This window comes from Myxine glutinosa, chromosome 8 (genome assembly GCF_964187855.1).
Source record: "Myxine glutinosa chromosome 8, kmMyxGlut1.1, whole genome shotgun sequence".
Lineage (NCBI taxonomy): Eukaryota > Metazoa > Chordata > Myxini > Myxiniformes > Myxinidae > Myxine > Myxine glutinosa.
In genome coordinates this window covers 156,248,000-156,269,933 of record NC_136268.1, presented here as the reverse complement: position 1 = coordinate 156,269,933, position 21,934 = coordinate 156,248,000, and the positions used below count along the sequence as shown (strand labels likewise).

At 46.4% G+C, this 21,934-nt stretch overlaps 1 protein-coding gene across 1 annotated transcript in view; it reads left to right on the top strand.

Annotated features, from left to right (window-relative positions):
• LOC137433049 (AP2-associated protein kinase 1) overlaps positions 1-21,934 on the top strand; it is a 188,373-nt gene that overhangs the window by 71,310 nt on the left and 95,129 nt on the right. The window contains 1 exon segment of the mRNA XM_068125469.2: positions 4,405-4,537. Coding sequence (XP_067981570.2) covers positions 4,405-4,537 — 133 coding nt within the window.

The window sequence follows — 21,934 nt, the reverse complement described above, 5'->3', positions numbered from 1 at the left end:
CTCCTGGACACTGGAACACTCCTGGACACTGGAACACTCCTGGACACTGGAACACTCCTGGACACTGGAACACTCACTCCTGGACACTGGAACACTCACTCCTGGACACTGGAACACTCACTCCTGGACACTGGAACACTCACTCCTGGACAATGGAACACTCACTCCTGGACAATGGAACACTCACTCCTGGACAATGGAACACTCACTCCTGGACACTGGAACCCTCACTCCTGGACACTGGAACCCTCACTCCTGGACACTGGAACACTCACTCCCGGACACTGGAACACTCCTTCACTCCTGGACACTGGAACACTCCTTCACTCCTGGACACTGGAACACTCCTTCACTCCTGGACACTGGAACACTCCTTCACTCCTGGACACTGGAACACTCCTTCACTCCTGGACACTGGAACACTCCTTCACTCCTGGACACTGGAACACTCCTTCACTCCTGGACACTGGAACACTCCTTCACTCCTGGACACTGGAACACTCCTTCACTCCTGGACACTGGAACACTCCTTCACTCCTGGACACTGGAACACTCCTTCACTCCTGGACACTGGAACACTCCTTCACTCCTGGACACTGGAACACTCCTTCACATCTGGACACTGGAACACTCCTTCACTCCTGGACACTGGAACACTCCTTCACTCCTGGACACTGGAACACTCCTTCACTCCTGGACACTGGAACACTCCTTCACTCCTGGACACTGGAACACTCCTTCACTCCTGGACACTGGAACACTCCTTCACTCCTGGACACTGGAACACTCCTTCACTCCTGGACACTGGAACACTCCTTCACTCCTGGACACTGGAACACTCCTTCACTCCTGGACACTGGAACACTCCTTCACTCCTGGACACTGGAACACTCCTTCACTCCTGGACACTGGAACACTCCTTCACTCCTGGACACTGGAACACTCCTTCACTCCTGGACACTGGAACACTCCTTCACTCCTGGACACTGGAACACTCCTTCACTCCTGGACACTGGAACACTCCTTCACTCCTGGACACTGGAACACTCCTTCACTCCTGGACACTGGAACACTCCTTCACTCCTGGACACTGGAACACTCCTTCACTCCTGGACACTGGAACACTCCTTCACTCCTGGACACTGGAACACTCCTTCACTCCTGGACACTGGAACACTCCTTCACTCCTGGACACTGGAACACTCCTTCACTCCTGGACACTGGAACACTCCTTCACTCCTGGACACTGGAACACTCCTTCACTCCTGGACACTGGAACACTCCTTCACTCATGGACACTGGAACACTCCTTCACTCCTGGACACTGGAACACTCCTTCACATCTGGACACTGGAACACTCCTTCACTCCTGGACACTGGAACACTCCTTCACATCTGGACACTGGAACACTCCTTCACATCTGGACACTGGAACACTCCTTCACTCCTGGACACTGGAACACTCCTTCACTCCTGGACACTGGAACACTCCTTCACTCCTGGACACTGGAACACTCCTTCACTCCTGGACACTGGAACACTCCTTCACTCCTGGACACTGGAACACTCCTTCACTCCTGGACACTGGAACACTCCTTCACTCCTGGACACTGGAACACTCCTTCACTCCTGGACACTGGAACACTCCTTCACTCCTGGACACTGGAACACTCCTTCACTCCTGGACACTGGAACACTCCTTCACTCCTGGACACTGGAACACTCCTTCACTCCTGGACACTGGAACACTCCTTCACTCCTGGACACTGGAACACTCCTTCACTCCTGGACACTGGAACACTCCTTCACTCCTGGACACTGGAACACTCCTTCACTCCTGGACACTGGAACACTCCTTCACTCCTGGACACTGGAACACTCCTTCACTCCTGGACACTGGAACACTCCTTCACTCCTGGACACTGGAACACTCCTTCACTCCTGGACACTGGAACACTCCTTCACTCCTGGACACTGGAACACTCCTTCACTCCTGGACACTGGAACACTCCTTCACTCCTGGACACTTGGTTCACTTAACACTTGTTCACTTAACACTTGTTCACTTAACACTTGTTCACTTAACACTTGTTCACTTAACACTTGTTCACTTAACACTTGTTCACTTAACACTTGTTCACTTAACACTTGTTCACTTAACACTTGTTCACTTAACACTTGTTCACTTAACACTTGTTCACTTAACACTTGTTCACTTAACACTTGTTCACTTAACACTTGTTCCTGGACACTGGAACACTCCTGGACACTGAAACACTCCTTCAGGACACTTGAACACTCCTGGACACTTCAGGGACACTTGAGGACTTCAGGGACTCCTGGACACTTCAGGGACAGTGACAACGCTTAGTCTGATCACTTTGAAATGTATTGAGCGTGATCTGCACAACAATTACATTCGAGAATGTAAATTTATGATGTCATCGCTCACGTGGTCCAGCAGCCATATTGGATCAAAGAAAAGCAACCCTTAAAAAACAGAAGTGTTGGCTCGCACCAAGTTGACTGTGCAAGGTAAGTATTCTATGAATACTATCTAGTTGGTTAATTGTTCAAGTCCAATCAAAACCGAGCATAATCAATCGGCTTGCTCGGCCATAACTATCCCGAAGTAAATCTTTGATGCCTTATCTATATTGTGCAGCACAAGACAATCAAAATGCCTCTTCACTGAAATGCTTCCTCTTTCATTTGAGCCGTTTGCTGTCAGTCTTGCCTTGGACTAGACTGGACCATTGAAACGAGTTATTTCATGAAAACACATTTCCAGCCTCTTTACATCCGCATGATTGATTAATCAGTCAACCATTTAATCAACCAAATATTGTACACCGCACCTTTCCTATGCCGTCTCCAGGCATTGCAAATCGTCATTGCTGGGCACCGAAGGGGGCTCGGCAGTGACGCACGCTGAAAGAGAGTACTCAGTTTTCACTCTGGTTGTTTGTTTTCTTGCTTCTTGTTTGTTTGTTTGTTTGTTTGTCCGGACGATATCTCAGCCATCCTTTGAGCTAGGAAGCTGAAATTTCGGCACAATAGTGAGCAAGTCCTTTGTCAAAAACGGTATTTTTTGTTTTTTGATTAATCAATAAATTGAGGAGTTATTTAATTATTAGCGATTAATTAAGTACTTATTTAATTAATCAAATTTCCTTTCTCTTCTGACCATTAACTCAGGCACCTTTTGAGTTAGGAAGCTGATATTTGGACATGCCAATGACCAGGTGATTTGGCTGCAAAGGCTATTTTTGATTTATTAATTAATCAATTAATCGATTAATTATTTAATTATTCGATTAATGACAAAAAAATTTTTTTTTTTAAGTTTCAGATTCTGATGAAATAGTGGTAGTTTATGTGTTCTCTGACCAAATTGATTAATAATTTAATTTTTTAATGATTATTATTTATTTATTTTCATTACTAATCATTTATTTATTTTCTTTCTCATTTGGCCAATATCTCAGGCACCTTTTGAGCTGGGAAGCTAATATTTGGACATGACAGTGACCAAGTGATGTGGCTATCAAGGATATTTTTGATTTATTGATTAATCATTTAATCTATTAATTATTTATTGATTAATCGATTAATTATTTATTGAGTAATCAATTAATTATTTAATTTTTTATAAATGACTTATTTAATTAAATTTCTAAAAGATACATCTTCGGATGAAGCACTATTGGTTTAGTTATGCTATTAGCCAATTGATTATGAAAATATTTTGTGATAATCTTTTATTGATTTTAATTATACAATTAATCAATCAATTAGTGTACGCCTCTCCCTCCCAATGCAGCCTCAATGAGCTGCACTGCGGTATTGCCGGGCGCCTGAGGTGCCCCGGCAATGCCGCGCTGTAGGATATTTAATTATTTGGCATGGGGGTGGTGTACTTTGAATGTATGTGTACTTGTTCTTGTTTGTTTTGAACTTACAAACATGAGTGTAGTTAAACTTTTTTTTACTTTTCCATGTCTCCATCCCCTTTCTGTGCAGGCTGCTATACTCCATGTCCACATCGTCTTATCATCCATTGAATGTGACATTTGTGTTTTTGTTACTGACATTTTTTTGCTATTGTAACAAAAATGTCGTCGTTAAAGCTCATGTTAAAGAATGCGATCAGTATTTGGTCATAAGTTTTATAATTTTATTTCTTTACGTGAGTAAAACTCACAATGGGAATGAAAACTTGCAAAAGCATAACGGCACTCGGCACGTTAGACGGAAGAACATTGAATAATAAATAATTTGTGGGTACTTCTTCGTGGGATTTTATCACATACAGTGCTAGATAAACAAATGAACCTGGTTGACGATTGATTTGTCCGTAATCTTCTTTCTCTTGCATTTCTCTCCATCTCTCGTGAATTGCAGGCTTTGGGTTGCTTGCTGTACAAGTTATGCTTCTTCACATTGCCATTTGGTGAGAGCCAAGTGGCCATCTGTGATGGCAGCTTCACCGTTCCCGACCATTCACGATACTCAAATGGCATGCATTGCCTTATCTGTACGTATGCCTTGTATACTCTCTTCCCCTCTCACCTTCCCACATCTGCCCTATCGATATTTTGTGCTTGGCAACATGGCAAATGTGAGCGAAGCAATTACTTTCGTGTTTATTCACTTTTATGGATTTAGCCTGGTTATGTAGCAGTGCTGCATTTTGTGACCACCTCAAGTTTCCCTGACATGATGGGTGAACAGCCTTTTGGTCTTGCAGGGTCCATTACGTGTGTATGACAGGGCACGTGCTTGTGAGTTGGAGAGGCATCACTGCACATCTATCTATAATTCCAGTAATCTCTGTGTGTGTGTGTGTGTGTATGTGTGTATGTGTGTATGTGTGTATGTGTGTATGTGTGTGTGTCTGTGACCGCTGTTTCTCGACAACTACCGGTCCGATATACTTGAAACTTGCCAGGTATATTGCTGGGGACCCGAAGATGTGCCTTTTCAAGGTTTCATATTAATCGGAAAGTAGTTACCGAGCTATTAGTAAAAGTAACGCAAGCCGTTCGCTTTGGCTTTGCGAATGGACCGAACCATTTCATGTAAATAGAGGGGGGGGTTCTACCGTACTCGCAAGCCGTTCGCTTTGGCTTTGCGAATGGACCAAACCATTTCATGTAAATAGAGGGGGGGGTTCTGTGGTCGTTACTGCCACGTGGTTTCAAAGTTTTTTTTTTGTTGTTGTTGTTTGCACGCATGTTTTTTTGCACGCACGTACGGGCAAGCACGTACGGGCAAGCACCCACGTACGGGCACGTCCTAGTAGGTAATAAGAAGAAGAGCATGAGATTTATCCCCCTCCCCATTTTCTTTACTAGTTGAAGAGAGATATGTGGAGCATAGCGTTTGGGTGTTAGGTTATGTTAAGTGAAAGAATATAACAGAGCAAGGAAGAGTAAAGTAAAAGAACAGAGGTAGAACAGACAGACGAAGTTCAGGTTTAATCATGTCTGACAACTTGACACACACCGATGACACAGTCGTACCTTACATTGACAAGATTCTTGAAGATCTCCCTGCTGCAGTGAGTGGAGTGTCCATTTGGTCCGATGGTCCATCTTCCCAGGTCAAAAACCGTTTCATGGTTGCAGCATGACCAGAAGCTTGACCTGTTTGTTAGACAGAAGAACAAATTGCACATCGTAGAGAACCATTTGAAGATGTTTTTGCAAATACACAGAAAATTCCTAAAATGTCTAAGGTTCATTACATGGCTGTCAAGGATAGAAAGCCAGCAACCATCTTCATCATACTTGATGGATATTCATCACCACCATCTCCAGCATTCCAAAGCTTGTGATTGGGTAGAAATGGAATATGATGGCATCCTCTATGCTGGGGAATTGAAGAAGGTTTTGGGATCTGAATATCAAGTGTCTGTCATGGTACCTGCTGGAAAGTTTTGGAAGTGGCCTGAAAGTGAAGATAAGATCTTCTACCAACGCAGCAAGATAATGAGAAATCTTTCAGCTCCAACAGTCGTTAATGGACGAACACACTTCTTTCTCTTTTGATGGTTACATTTGCCAGAGGAGAGGGTATTGCATTTGAATCAGTTTGTCTGTCTGTCTGTCTGTTTGCTTGTCTGTTTGTCCGCACAGAATAAATATGATTTTCTCTGCAACCGTTGGTCCGATTGACGAGAAATCTTCACCATAGGTGCACCTCCTCCTGTAGAATATAATGATAATTATGATGTCATAGGTCATGTGGTACGGCACCATCTTGGAAAAACCGAAAAACCTTGCACCTCTATATCTCAAAGCGCTGCATAGAAAAAATTGAGACATGGCTCATTGTAAAGAACTCTCCATGGGTAATAACATATGTTTATGATGATGGCATAGGTTCCTCCATTATGACGTCCTAATTCGACAAGTACAAAACATCCAATCAAGATGTAATGTCTTGAGCGTCATCTAGGGATAAATTGGTGGGATAAGATCTGGGGATAAGAAAAAAAAAATGATGACGTCATCGGTCACGTGGTTTGACCGCCATATTTGTTTTATCACAAAATCCTTAAAAACCACTACAAACACGTCCTGGCGAAGGTCTGCAATCTCTGGTTGCTTTCTTGTTCTTCATAAAATGATCACATGCAAGATACTATGAAGGAGGCTTTTCTGTTTGTCTGCCCTTTACTTGCTATGGGCTTTAATAAACTGTCTGTCGTTCATTTTGTAAAATAACTGGCAGAGGTACCCGGCATTGCCGTGCTATGCAGGGTCGCTTTGCTAACGAGAATATTGAGAGAAGAGGGAGTGAGAGAGGAGAGGAGGGGAGGGAGAAGTGGGGGATGGGGAGGAGAGGACAGTTTACGCAGGAGATTTTCTTTCCTGGAGCACTAATGATTTCAGTCGCCTGTCATCTTTACTTGTAGTTGCTCTAGGCCTGCCAGATCCTTTCTTCCTTGCAGTTGAACCAGTTTTCTGGAACTGTAGACCTATTCTTTTTATGGTTGGCAAAGAAATAGGGATGTTATCCTTCTTCAGGACCCTGGTGTTGGGCTAGCGGCTAGGGTGCCAGCTTAGGATCCTAGGATCCTGGGTTCGAATCCCGGTCGATCGCTGAATTAACGCCAGGGGGGTTGACTCAGCCTGTCATCCTTCCGAGGTCGGTTAATTGAGTACCAGTTCACTGGTAATTCCCTGTTTGTCTTTAAAGGCGGCAAAAAGGGTTGGCGTCAGGAAGGGCATCCGGCCGTAAAACATCGCTTCAAAAAGGGGACCAAAAAACAACAACAACCACGGTTCCCGAAAAAGGCCAACCCCCGCTTTGCGGGGAAAAATGGCCTCTAAAGGTGGTTATATCCTTCTTCAGGACCTTGCAAATTTCCGAATATGTCTTGCTCGCTTGATGAAGACGAGCAATTCGATTTTTGATATCCCCATCAGCATGGAACCTCTCTTTCTTTGGAGGCATTTCTAAATTGAAACACACCAAAAAAACAACAACATGACCTGCACTAACTATACGAGTCATAAATTGGAGCAATGTATGCACTACATATGCACTAAAACAGTCAAAAAACACGACAACACCCTTAAAATGCATTGCAGATCTTTAAAAGTACACTTCTAACAGCAAAATGTGTAAAAAAAAAAAAAATTGTGACACAACTCAAAACAGTCTTATCTTCCTTTTTTATGTGTAAAATTGTGATCTATTTTGTTTTTCCTGAGATATTGACCTTTAAAGATGTAAGGCAAAGCTATGGAAATGTAATTTGTGTGGGGGGGGGGGTTTCGGAACAAAACTTCTTAAAACTCGAATTTTTTCATAGAAATTGCTGTAAACGATGTGAAGGGCTTTTAGCTACTGTAACATGAGAAATCAATTTAAACTGGAATATGTACTGCGCATCTACGGCTTCAAATCTGAAAAAACCACAGCTTGGCTCATTTTTTTTTTTGCCCCAGAGTGCAAACGATACTATATACTATACAATACTATAATATACTATTTACTATACAGGGGTCACAGTTATTCATTTATTTTTGTGGTCCGCCGGGCCACATAAGCAGATTTATTTGGTGGCCCGTCAGCATTTTTGGTGGCCTGACCGTATATTATTTGCTGGTGAATCAAACTTCATAAAAATCAGTATCCACGTTTCAATTACTATTTCTCACGACACCTACAACACAAATTTCAGTGCTTTTCTTGACATACCAGCAACCTCGCAACTCGTAATCACAGAACACTCCTGTCAGCTATTTGATCATCTACCTACTAACTTGCAGCAAAATAATACGAGGACAATTTAAATGTTTGCTGAAGAAAAATCTCTTTACATATTAACCGAATTATTGTGTTTTCCAAAACAATTAACTCTGCACAACTTTCAGCTATTAAGAGATAATTGTAGTCGTTAAATCTTAAAAATAGTACAAAAACATGTGTCACGGTAAAACATGAGTATTTTTATTTGATGGTCGGTTTCAAAAAATATTGGGTTAAAATTTTATTTAAAGAACAGTTAATTTAACACAGTGTGAATTTGCATGACGTCCTTTGATATTGGAAGGCATTTGTTCGAAAAGAGGTATTATGACAACTAGACTGGAGATGCCTTTTGTAAATAACGCCACGTGATGGAAAACCGAAGTGGACATCTTCTCTGAGATGCAGTCTCATCACCACGTGATCATTAGAGCAGCACCATGTGATGAAATGGGTCATTCGAGTCTGCAGTTCAGCATTGCTGAGCTCCCTCAAAAATGGAAAATTTCCCACCACTCTTCACCCTGGATGATCAGGTTCAAAACTAGTCTAACGATCTTCTCATACGTGTATATATTGCACAGTTAACCCAATGAGAGATAACCGTGAGGATAATCATTGTCAGTCTGCAGAAAGCTGAAGAACATAGGGTTTTAATGTCTAACTGGCCCAGCAGCCTCTCTAGATCTACTTGTGAGAGCCACAGATAGGATGTTGTGTTGCAGACATCATTGTTGGTCAGGAAGCACGTGGGGCAGGAGTGCATGTGTCTCATGATTTCTGGTCCCACACTGTGAGTGAGTTTGTATTTGAGGAAACCAGAAGCACAGGGGTGAAAGTGAATCTAAAAATGAGAAAGGATTTTGTTGCCTCCTCCAGTTAAACAAGGAAATTGACTATCAACAGACATTGCTGAGAAAACAAACACATGAGAACTCAAGCAGAATTTGAACAACTCAAGAGAATTACTTTCACATACGCACTACAAATTGAAAAAAAATAAATAATTTCCTCTCCATGAAGTTTTGTGAACAAAAAGGACATTTGGAAACCTGTCATAATGGGGGAGGGAAGGCAGTTGAAAGGAGAAGCTAAAAGCTCATGAAAATGGGGTGAAGAAACAAACGCAGTGATTCAAAACACTGTCGGTGACAAAAAACACCAGGTGCAAACCTCCAAAAAGGATCAACTGTGTCACTGTGGCCAGCGACCGCAAACCTATCTGCGTTGAATGCAATTGCTTTGTTGGCCCATTTTCATTTTCATTTAATTTGAGAAATTTGCATGGAGTGGTCGGGAGTGATATCCTCATTTGGCGGATAGCAATGTACTGGTTCCAAGCTGAGAATGTGACTTGAATAACTCGGGGCATATTGAGTGAGACCAGATGAGGCGGTGGAAGACCACTTGGCTTCTAACCCATCTGCGGTGGCAATGGACCGGTTCTGGCACCTCACCCTTCTGTCGAGTGAATTCAGTTGCCCTTGAGGCCTTGAATTGCATTGTTACCAGGGGTGTGAGACCATTTTGCTAAAAGCGACTCGTTTAGCTGAATGTATGTTTTCTATGTTCTGTTTGATTTATCAAAAAATCCATTCGATGGAGTGCATTTTATAAATTTGATTTGCCAGACACAAACCAAAAAACATTTGTACATCCAATGAGAATACAGTACTCTTATTGTCGATGGACTTTATTGCTTTGATGATGGTTTCATGCAGTTCATAGAATAGATACACCGTATCCCTGTGTGTCGTAAGAGGCGACTAAGAGGGTTGGCGTCAGGAAGGGCATCCGGCCATAAAAACATTGCCTCAAAAAGAGAACCATGACAATTACAACTACATATGGGCAGGGTACAGCCTGAAATGGAGATCGGTTTCTGAGGTTTGGGACATGGAATGTAAGGACAATGACAGGGAGATCAGGAGAAGTGGTGGAAGTATTGATCAGAAGAAGAGTGGACATATGTTGTGTGCAAGAGACGAAATGGAAGGGAAGTGGTGTGAGAATGGTGAAGGGTAGGCAGGGACAGAAATACAAGTTTGTGTGGCAAGGGTGCCCGGAGGGCGTGAATGGTGTTGGTGTCCTGTTTTCTGAGGAGTTTGTAGACAGTGTGGTGAGTGTGACGAGAGTGAGTGATAGGTTGATGATGGTGAAAATGATGATTGGAAAGCTCTTGGTGAACGTCATCTCGGGATATGCTCCGCAGGTTGGTCGAAGCGATGAAGAGAAGGACAAGTTCTGGTGTGCGATAGAGAAGCTCATGGAAAACGTGAAAGATGAGGAAGTTGTTGTGGTAGGAGGAGACCTAAATGGACATGTGGGAAGGAGTATGGACGGTTTTGAGGGAGTTCATGGGGGTTACGGACGGATATGGTGTGAGAAATGGAGAAGGTGAAAGGATTTTGGAGTTTGAGGATGGAGCTGATTTGTTGATTTGTAATACTCAGTTCCAGAAAGAGGATAATAAGCTTGTTACATACACGTCAGGTGGGTCGACGACAACCGTAGACTACCTGATGGTGCGTAGGCGAGATAGGGGGCACATCCGGGACACAAAGGTGATCCCGGGGAAGTAGGCTGTTTCACAGCACCACTTGGTTGTCTGTGACATAAGGGTGCAAGGTGCAAGGAGAGCTCGGCGGGTGAACTACCAACCGAGAATGAAGGTGTGGAGGTTGAAAGAGGTGACAGTAAGGGAGGCATTAAAAGTGAGGCTGAGTAGGGTAGCGGATGATGTGGTTGAGCTTGAACGTGGTTGGATGTCAATGAAAGATAGTCTGTTGGGAGCCGTTGGTGAGGTATGTGGATGGACAAAAGGACCACCGAGGCACTCGGAAACATGGTGGTGGGATGAGGAAGTTGGAAAGAGGATTGACGAGAAGAGGAAGAAGTTCAAGGAGTGGCAGAAGGTGAAGGGAACGGGGGCAGAAAAAGCAGAGCATGAAAGTTATAAGGCAGCCAAGAAGGCTGCAAAGAAAGAGGTAGCAAAGGCGCAGGAGGCATGCAGGAAAATGTTCGGAGAAAGCTTGGATTCGGAAGAGGGTCAGAGAGCGGTATTCAGGATTGCAAAGCAGATAGCGAAAGAGAGGTGTGATGTGTTGGGGGTGAGTTGCTTGAAGGATGAAGTGGGACAAATCGTTGTGGACCCAAATGGAATTAAAGGAAGATGGAAAAGATATATGGAAATGCTGTTGAATACAGAGAATGGATGGAATAGTAACATAGAGAGTAACCCAGTTTTCGGACCGGCAGAGAAGATAACTGAGAAGGAAGTTGAGGAAGCGATAAAATAAATGAAGAGTAGAAAAGCGGGAGGGCCGACGGGAGTTGTGGGAGATATGTTGAAGGCAGCAGGAAGTTGGGGTGTGAAGAGAATGACAGAGATCTGTAATCTGGTGGTGAAAGAAGGCCGCATTCCAGTGGATTGGGAACTGAGTACCCTCGTCCCTCTATACAAGAGGAAAGGTGACCATCTGGAGTGTGGCTCGTACCGAGCGATAAAGTTATTGGAGCATGGAATGAATGTATTGGAAAGGGTGTTGGAGAGGAGGATAAGGAAGAAGGTGAAGATCGACGAAATGCAGGTTGGATTTATGCCAGGAAGAGGAACGACAGACGCACTCTTTATTGTGAGGCAGTTGCAGGAGAAGTACATGGAGAAGAGGAAGAAGTTGTTTTTTGGGTTTATTGATCTGGAGAAGGCATTCGATAGGGTTCCACGCAAAGTATTGACATGGGCATTGAGGAAGTTAGGAGTGGAGGAATGGTTGATCAGAGTAGTGATGGCAATGTACAAAAGAGCATGCACAGCTGTAAGGACGAAGGATGGGAACAGTGGTGAGTTTGAGGTGAAGGTGGGAGTGCATCAGGGGTCGGTACTAAGTCCACTATTATTTGTAGCTGCGATGGAGGTGCTGGCTCAGAACGTAAAGGAGGGTTTACCGTGGGAGTTGTTGTATGCAGATGATCTGGTGTTGATTGCGGAAAGTATGGATGGACTGAAGGAAAAGATGAACAAGTGGAAGGAATGTATGGAGACAAAAGGTCTGAAGGTGAATATAGGAAAGACGAAGGTGATGGCAAGTGGTAAAGCATGTGGTGAGGTGGAAAGAACTGGGAAGTGGCCATGTGCTTTGTGCAGGAAGGGTGTCAGAGTGAACTCCATTCAATGTACAATGTGCGCTGAGTGGGTTCGACAAAAATATTGTTGCGGATATGAGGATTGAGTTTTTTTGATTGTGTTGTATTGTATACCAATTGTTGTGAATAGTGCTTTAGTCTGGACCCTCCTGCCTCCAGTGTTGTATAAAGGTCAAAGGGCGTCCCATAATTAGTCCATAAAGCATACACGTCAGCCAATCATAGATTTCCCCCTGGTTGATAGTTATATCTTATTATGTGTATTAGGTTAAGGCTTTGTCTTCCATTAAAATGACACTCCATTGCACCAAGTGAAATAAGATAGATTCCCTTCATTCTTCATTCCCATTCCCAAAACCTCCATTTCCCCTTTCATCATGGCCAAGCCTCGATTGCAAATTACATCCCCTCCAAAACCACCATTGAACATGTGCTCGGGTCGGGGAAGAAAGGCGTGCCCGCCCATCGTCATCAAGGGCGGAGCTAGAGGGCCGTGCCGACCAATCAGGGCCGAGGTGAGCACACCGATGGGCGTGTCCTGAAGGCCGGCGGCTTGATCGCCGGAGGCGCTATAAAAGCGCACGCGCAAGGACGTTGTAGAGTGGAGTAGTTGCTGAGTTGTGTAAAAAGATGATCCAGGAGAACAGAGAGAACCAACTGCGAGAGAACATTAAGGAGATCATCATCCAGGGAAGCACAAAGCCTGTTGTAGTCCTGGCAAAGCACGTGACGTCCACAGCAGCAACAACACTCAGCAGCCGCTTAGGGCCTGGACGGCGGTTTTGAGCAGGGCCGCAAAGGAACGGCGGCTGCTAAACGCGCCGATCGTGCTGCAGGACCCCTTGGACTTTCCTCTCCCTCCAGCCACCCACCTCCCGCCAGTCCTATCATCATTCCCCGCGTGAGTCTGTCTTTGTTTGTTCTGTCCTGGGTATTTAATTAAGTTTGTATAAGCTAGGTTGCACTGTGTCTAAAATCTTCTGTAAATTATTTTCTTATCTTTCCTTCTCCTTGGTTATTTTGAGCCTGTATATAGTAGGAATAAATTTAGTAGTATTTTCAACCTTTTTTTCGTCTTCTTCTTCTTCTTCACATCCGTGTCGCTTTTGTCTTTTCCATATTGAATATCTGTGGCGCGATCCGGCCAACGTTCGGGAATCGGGTTAGTCGGGGTAACTGTACGACCGCGGGGCCATCCGCTCGGCAAACACAACATCTTATCCGCGGGCCGTAACAATTGGTGTCAGGAGTGTCGGATTCGGACCTGGGACTAAATTTATTTAGCCCAAATTTTGGACACAATTGTACAATTGGCCGTAACGATTGGTGTCGGGAGCGGGAACGGACCCGAAGCGCGCTTAACGCGCTCAAAAGTACAAGCTGCTGAAATAGTTTTAAAGACAAAACCCGAATTTTGAAATCGCGCCATGGCTGGTCAAGGCGACGGGATGTCGGTGGGAGAGATAGACGGGGTTGAATCGACCCAGGACCTCGGGGAAATGTATGTGGAGTAAAGAGAGGAGGAGAACATTGGCAATGTGGTTGAGGAGGTTTCAGGCGTGCAAAATGGCACTCTCGCGCACGAGGTTATGGGCGCGCAAAATGGCGCCTCGCACATAGCTACGGCGACCGCGCCCGCGACCGTAGCAGCGCCACCGGTGGATTTGAACCTTTTTATGATGCAAATGAAGGCCCTTATGGACAAGAATAGTGAGCAATTGGGAAACCAAATCGGAGGATTGGAAAACAGAATGGGGGAGAGGCTAGAAGCCAAAATGGGAGAAATGGCGGGCCAAATGGGGGCAATGAGGGACGAAGCGAGGGCTGATAGTGAGCGATTGGAGGGCCAAATGGGGGTAATGGGGGATGAAGTAAGGGGTACCAATGCCCAAATTAAGGGGTTAGACAAGAAATTTGAGGGGTTAGACAAGAAATTTGAGGGGTTAGACAATGGGATAGAAGGGGTGAAACATGGGTTAACGGGGGTGGAAAATAGAATGGCTGCCCAGGAGAATCAGATAGAAGGGGTGAAAAATGGGTTAAGGGGGCTAGAAGATAGAATGGAAGGCAAATTGCAGGAAATAGGGGAGCAATCCGCCCGAGAAATTAAACAAATGGGAGAGCAGATAGAGGAGGTGAAAATCGGGGTAGAAACCAAATTGGATGCTCAGAGGGATGAATTGGGACAGATGAGGGTGGCATCTACTAAGGAGATGGAGGAGATGAAGGAGGAGATACGACGAGGTGTAAGTGAGGAGGTCTCGGGGGTACGCGAGGAGGTAAAGCGAGGTGAAAAGCGTATGGAGAAAGAGGTGAGAAATGGAACGGCTCGGTTACAAGGGGGCATAGAGGACCTGACGGAGGAGGTGGAACAGCTGACGGTGGGACAGACGGAGTTAGTGGAGCAGGTTCAAAGGAACACTGCGGTACTAGGAGGGTTAAAAGCGACACAAAACGACATTAAAAATGACTTAATAGCGACACAGAGGCAATGTCAGATGGTACGTGAGGGACTGACAACGAGGTTGGACGAGGTGACAGAAGTAATGGAGACGAAGGACCGGGAGGTGAGGACGCACATAGAGACGGTCAAGGTAGCCTTAGAGGACGAGATTGAGGAGATGCACTAGGAGATAAAAGAGGTGAAGCAAAAGTTAAAGGAGGTGGAAGAGGGGGTGAGTGAAATTAAGAAGAGGCGGACAGAAACTAAGAGAGAAATACAGGAGGAGGTGATGGAATATGTACAAGGTCGGTGCTCAAATCAAAATGGTGTGCTCGCTAACCAAATAAAGAGTTTGCAGGTGGCGAAGGAGGTGCGGAGACGAGGTGCCAAGGTGAGTGGCGATATACGTGGAAATGTATATGATGTGAGGGGAGCTTCAGTCGGCTTGGGGGTTGATTTGGATCCGGGTGTTCGTGAGAGGCCGTTGGTGAAGTGTGCGACAGGTACGGGGTGCGAAGGAAGAGGTGTGCGAGAATGTCCGACTCTGGGGTGTGTGAGGAAAAAGTGCGCGCCGAGGAGTGAGTGTGCCGTCGAGAGTGAGTTGGTTGTTGCGCGTGTGTGAGGGGGCACATGGAAGCGTGGGATGGGGAGTGTTACAGAGGATGTAACGGGAGAGTGTGTGCAAGAGGATGCGCGAGAAAGGTGTGTAACGGACGGGTGCATGGGGAAAGAGTGCGCTGTCAAGAGTAAGGGAGAATGCACGCCTGTGGTGAGTGTTACAGAGGGTGTAACGGGAGAGTGTGCGCGAGAAAGGTGTGTAACGGACGGGTTCATGAGTAAAGAGTGCGCTGTCAAAAGTAAGGGTGAGTGCGCGACCGAGTGTGGAGGTGAGAGTAGTAAGAGTGACACGGAGCGTGAGTTGGTTGTGACAGGTGAGAGAGGATGTACACCTGGAATGGAAGGATGCACACCTGGAATGGTAGAGCGCGTATGGGAATGCACACTGGAATTAGTAGTGAGGCACGTGGTTGGGTGTGCGAGTGAGAGCACACCTGTGATTGTCACAGAGGAGGTGACCGAGGAGGGGGCGCGAAGAGGTGTGTTGGTGAGGTGTGCGAACGACGAGTGTGTGCAAAGGTGTGCGGTGGTCAGGTGTGTGACCAAGTCTGTGAGCGAAAGAACGAGTGCAATGACGAAGTATGCGGGGTGTACGGGCGGCGTTGGAGCACCGAGCTCGGTGAGGATGAAAGGGGTAGCGTATGCGTGTGAGCATGCAGGTGAAGCATCGACGGTAAACGGGTTAGCGGTTAGAGCGACGTATAGCCGGATCGGGCCCTCGGTGCGCGCCGAGCAGCTTCGCGTGCTGCGAGGACCAGCGGGGATCCGAACCACCGCGGTTTCGAAAGAACCGCCGTAGGCGATCCACGCTGGGCCTCGCTCGGAACGGCCGCGTCCGTGCTCCACTAGGCGGAGCGGGCAGCCCGATAGGAAGGGTCGTCATGGTGACCCCTTTTTGTTGAGGCGTTCCGGCAGGCCGAGATCGGGCAATTGGACGGCTCTGTGCCGAGGTGGTGCGTGGGATCTCGGCCCGGGTAAACCTCCTTCCCTGCACCGAGTGCCGGACGTATCCAGACGCTGGCACCAAGCAACCCGCATTCATGGCTCGGCTGTGCGAAGCCGAGCTTTAGAAGTGAATTGGCGCACCGAGAGGATCTAGTGAGTAGACGTAATGAGGAGGATAGTGTTTTGGACCCGAAATTAGAAAAACAAAATTTGATGATTGGCAGAGTGAGGATTGGCAGACGATTGGCAGATGATTGGCAAATTTTTGATTTGTTGGATTTGGTGTGCAAAATTGATAGTGGGAGATGCCCGATGTGGTGGGATGGCAACTCTGTCATCCCTCACAGCGGGGGCAAAGGAGCACTAGATTTATGGGGTTTATGGCAGTGAAAACTAGCCCGGGAGGGTTTGGATAATGTGTAGGGATCTAGAGAAGATGACCTTAGGTAACGTTAAGATTAGGTAGTGACAATGATACCGGTAGTGGGGACATAGAGAGGGTAGTTTGGATGATAATGACGTGGTATGTGCTTAGTTTGAAGGGAAGACGGGGAGCACTAAGTTAGCAGGGCAACAGGTAGATTAGATGATGCCGTGTGAGTGTTGGAGGTGTATTCAGAAGTGTATTGTGAAAAGTGTGTGAGGAACAGGTGTGATTGCACAGGTGTGCAACTGAACAGGTGTATGGAGCAGTGTATGAGTGAGAGAAAGTGATTGTGCGTTGTGCTGACCAAATGGTCCAGGAAGGAAGGAGGGTGCAGGTGGCACCAGGTGTGATTGCACAGGTGTGCAACAATAGGTGTATGGAGAATGGTTGTGTGAAATACATGGAGTGTGAAATACATGGAGTGTGAAATACATGGAGTGTGAAATACATGGAGTGTGAAATACATGGAGTGTGAAATACATGGAGTGTGAAATACATGGAGTGTGAAATACATGGAGTGTGAAATACATGGAGTGTGAAATACATGGAGTGTGAAATACATGGAGTGTGAAATACATGGAGTGTGGAATACATGGAGTGTGGAATACATGGAGTATTGGAATGGATGGTCGTGGAGTGAGTATGATGGAATCTGTGGAGTGGAGTGGATGGTGCGAAGGTGTGAATAGGGGAAGGATGGACCCCCATCCCGAATACCAGGGGAGGGTAGTGTAAGTGTTAGGTAGAGGGTATAGGTAAATTGTGGTTGGATATTGGCATCTGTGGTGCGGGTGAGAGAATGGCATTTGGATGGGTGCATTAGTGTTGTGGAAATGGCTGGGCGTGTAGCCTGTTAGTGTGTGTAGTTGGTTTGGGCACTCCACCACTGTGAGGATGTCGGCCAGGTGAGGCCGCAGGTGGGCTCTGGGAGCCGGTAGAGTTGTTGTGGATGGGGCCCGAGGATCCGGAGGACGGACCCGGGTAGCCCAGTGCCAGAGGGCACCGAGGGGTGACAGAGCCAGGAGGAGCCTTCCCCAATTAGATAGGTTAGGGTGAGGAGCTAGGTAAGCTCGGGTGGCAACTGCAGTGGTGGAGGTGTGCAGGTGGGTAGACCTGCTGGGAGAGCTACACGCCCCAGTCCTGAAATTGTGCAAGGGCACAGGGAGTTGCATCGGGGGGAGTGAGACCCCAAATTGAGAAGCACCACAGTTTGGTCAATGGGAATTGGTTTTTAAAACCACATAGAGTAAGATTGCCAATGGTTTTGCAGGGAAAGACCCCGGGTAGTGTAAAGTGTATTAAACTCATTTAGAGGATAGTTAGGATTGAAGTCTCCTCGCACCATCTGCATCCACTCACCTGAAATGACGTACCTCCACACCATGCCAGGTTGTTTTATTATTTTTGATGCAAATGTTGGAATGTGAGACGCATCCTGACGTGGGTGTGACATTGTGCTTGATGTTCCATCTCTTCCTCCTTATGAGGATTGATGATGAATTGGGTGATGGCAAATTTTGGTTAGAGGGATTGTGGGAACGAATTTGGTATAGGGGAAATATGGGGAAGACGTGACAGTAGTGACGAATTAGTAAATGTGTAGATTTTTCTAAATATGGGGTAAGGGCAAGGGTAGAGTAGGTGACAGGGGGGGTGACGTACGGTAGGGACGAGTTTTCTCACTTCGCTCTCCGTACGCACTTCGCCTTGCATTGCCTTGTTTGATGTGTACCCTTGTGACCTTACCCCTCGCTCATCTGTCTGTCCCCCCTTTGGTCTCCCACATGAGGACCTGTGCGCCACTGGGCGCCGAGGGGAGCGTGCGTGAGTCCGCCATTGTGCGCCCGTAACTCCCAGAACCAGCTGTCTGCATCGATGCACCACATTATGGACCACATGTCTGTGGCTGAGCACCACTGATGGACCCCATGGGTTGGGGCATGGCCCCTCTGCTGGAACCGGCCATGAGGGCCCGAAATCTTGCTGGCGGACCTTGGCCACAGGGCACCGATGCCCCACAGGTGAACCATACATAGTCGGCCCCTGTGGGCCATAAATAAAAAGAAATGGACACGTTGGGTGCATTAAATTTTGATACAAATAGGCCGCCAGCAAAGAAGATGACAACATCAGGAAAATAGCAAATAGCCAGCAGAGGGAGCCGAAGAGCAAGAGACCACCTGCAGGGTTAGGGGTTGTTGTTTTTATTTTTATTCATGAACTATGATGACTGGGCACCGATTGGTGCTCGAGGGTGTATTGGTGCGTTTTTGGGTGCTTTCATGGTGCATTGATGCAGAGCAGACTGTCTCCCCCCAGAAAGAACAATCACAGGTCCTGGGTTAGTTTTGTAAATAAAGTAGCGTCAATTGTAAATAATGCTCCCCACCGTCAGTGTCTAGTTTGAAGACCATTCCGCAATTCGGTTAGCTGTGGGCGTGAGTCTGTTAGGTAGCGTGCAATGGAGCAGCGGGACATATTTATTTATGTTTTAAAACTGTCGCACTCAGGGTCAGGTTAAAAGTAGAGGGAACTACACCAACGTGTCACACTAAATTAAAGTTATAGGCCCGGGACGTGCCTAAGAGGAGGAGGGTGCAATGTTGCGGATATGAGGATTGAGTTTTTTTGATTGTGTTGTATTGTATACCAATTGTTGTGAATAGTGCTTTAGTCTGGACCCTCCTGCCTCCAGTGTTGTATAAAGGTCAAAGGGCATCCCATAATTAGTCCATAAAGCATACACGTCAGCCAATCATAGATTTCCCCCTGGTTGATAGTTATATCTTATTATGTGTATTAGGTTAAGGCTTTGTCTTCCATTAAAATGACACTCCATTGCACCAAGTGAAATAAGATAGATTCCCTTCATTCTTCAATCCCATTCCCAAAACCTCCATTTCCCCTTTCGTCATGGCCAAGCCTCGATTGCAAATTACATCCCCTCCAAAACCACCATTGAACATGTGCTCGGGTCGGGGAAGAAAGGCGTGCCCGCCCATCGTCATCAAGGGCAGAGCTAGAGGGCCGTGCCGACCAATCAGGGCCGAGGTGAGCACACCAATGGGCGTGTCCTGAAGGCCGGCGGCTTGATCGCCGGAGGCGCTATAAAAGCGCGCACGCAAGGACGTTGTAGAGTGGAGTTGTTGCTGAGTTGTGTAAAAAGATGATCCAGGAGAACAGAGAGAACCAACTGCGAGAGAACATTAAGGAGATCATCATCCAGGGAAGCACAAAGCCTGTTGTAGTCCTGGCAAAGCACGCGACGTCCACAGCAGCAGCAGCAGCGGCGGCCACAGCAGCAACAACACTCAACAGCCGCTTGGGGCCTGGATGGCGGTTTTGAGCAGGGCCGCGAAGGAACGGCGGCTGCTAAACGTGCCGATCGTGCTGCAGGACCCCTTGGACTTTCCTCTCCCTCCAGCCATCCACCTCCCGCCAGTCCTATCATCATTCCCCGCGTGAGTCTGTCTTTGTTTGTTCTGTCCTGGGTATTTAATTAAGTTTGTATAAGCTGGGTTGCACTGTGTCTAAAATCTTCTGTAAATTATTTTCTTATCTTTCCTTCTCCTTGGTTATTTTGAGCCTGTATATAGTAGGAATAAATTTAGTAGTATTTTCAACCTTTTTTCGTCTTCTTCTTCTTCTTCACATCCGTGTCGCTTTTGTCTTTTCCATATTGAATATCTGTGGCGCGATCCGGCCAACGTTCGGGAATCGGGTTAGTCGGGGTAACTGTATGACCGTGGGGCCATCCGCTCGGCAAACACAACATCTTATCCGCGGGCCGTAACAATATAGTGGTCTGAGAGGGTCATTAACCAGTGTGGCAGTTACATTCAAATGTAAGGTGTGCACAGAGGGAGCTGCAGATGCAGGAAATGTTGAGTTGGATCTTGGAGATGGTGTGAAGCTGGAAGGTGTGAAAACATTTTGCTTCCTCGGAGACATGCTGAATGGAGAAGGTGGATCAGACTCGGCAACGGTTGCTGGAGTGAGATGTGCATGGAAGAATTTCGGGAACTGAGTGGCGTGCTGATGAGGAGGGGAGTGTCGTTGAAGCTGAAGGGAAAGGTGTATGCTGCATGTGTGAGAAGTGTTATGATTTATGGGAGCGAGACATGGGTCATGAACGTAGAGCAGCGACGAAGGCTGGAAAGGGTGGAAATGTGAATGGTTCGGTGGATGTGCGGAGTATCGTTGAGAGAGAGGAAGACAAATGATGAATTGCAAAAGATGATGGGAATAGAGCCTGTGATTGATGCTGTGAAGAAGAACAGGTTGAGATGGTTTGGTCATGTGTTGAGGAAGGATGAAAGTGACTGGTTGAGAAGAGTGATGGAAATGAATGTAGAAGGAAGTAGAGGACGGGGAAGACCGAGAAAGACTTGGCCAAAGATGGTGGAAGAAGAAAAGCGGGCAAGGGGGTTAACAAGGAGAGATGCAGAAAATAGGGCAAAATGGAGAAGATTGTCATGGGGACCGCAAGGCTAACCCCCGCTCTCGCAGGGAAAATGGCCTTAAAATGCATGTTGTTGTTTGTTGTTGATGGGTTCATGCCAAATACGTCGCTGTCCCTTCTTACCCATTGATGTTAATATACCTCAACATTTGGTTGCGAATATATGTTATATATTAGGGTGTCGATCACTATCGAAAATTGTCGACGGAAGGTGGGTGGGGGGAGAGGGGGGAGGCAGGTTTGTGGCGCACGAGGCTGATGCTGCATAATAAATGGGACATGAGTCCAGGCAGTGTGTAACACATTCACCAGAAAACTCTGCTTTTTGCAGAAACTGAAACGTTGTAATATCCATGTTTCTGATTTAGTAACAGACTATTTACAGTATGTTAGACCCACTTTGGAATATGCTTCACCTGCATGGTTTTGTGGCTCAACTAAAGCCCAGGGGGGATGTTTGGAGAAGTTGTAACGGAAAGTGTTTGTATAATTCTCTCTAGTGACTATTGTATAACCAAACCTTGTGGAGACATTTGTCAGGTAATTGATATTGTCCTGTCCATTGCTGGTTGCCACCAAGCCTTGGACGGATGAGCCGAACCAGCTTTAACTCCCGAGGGGATCTTCA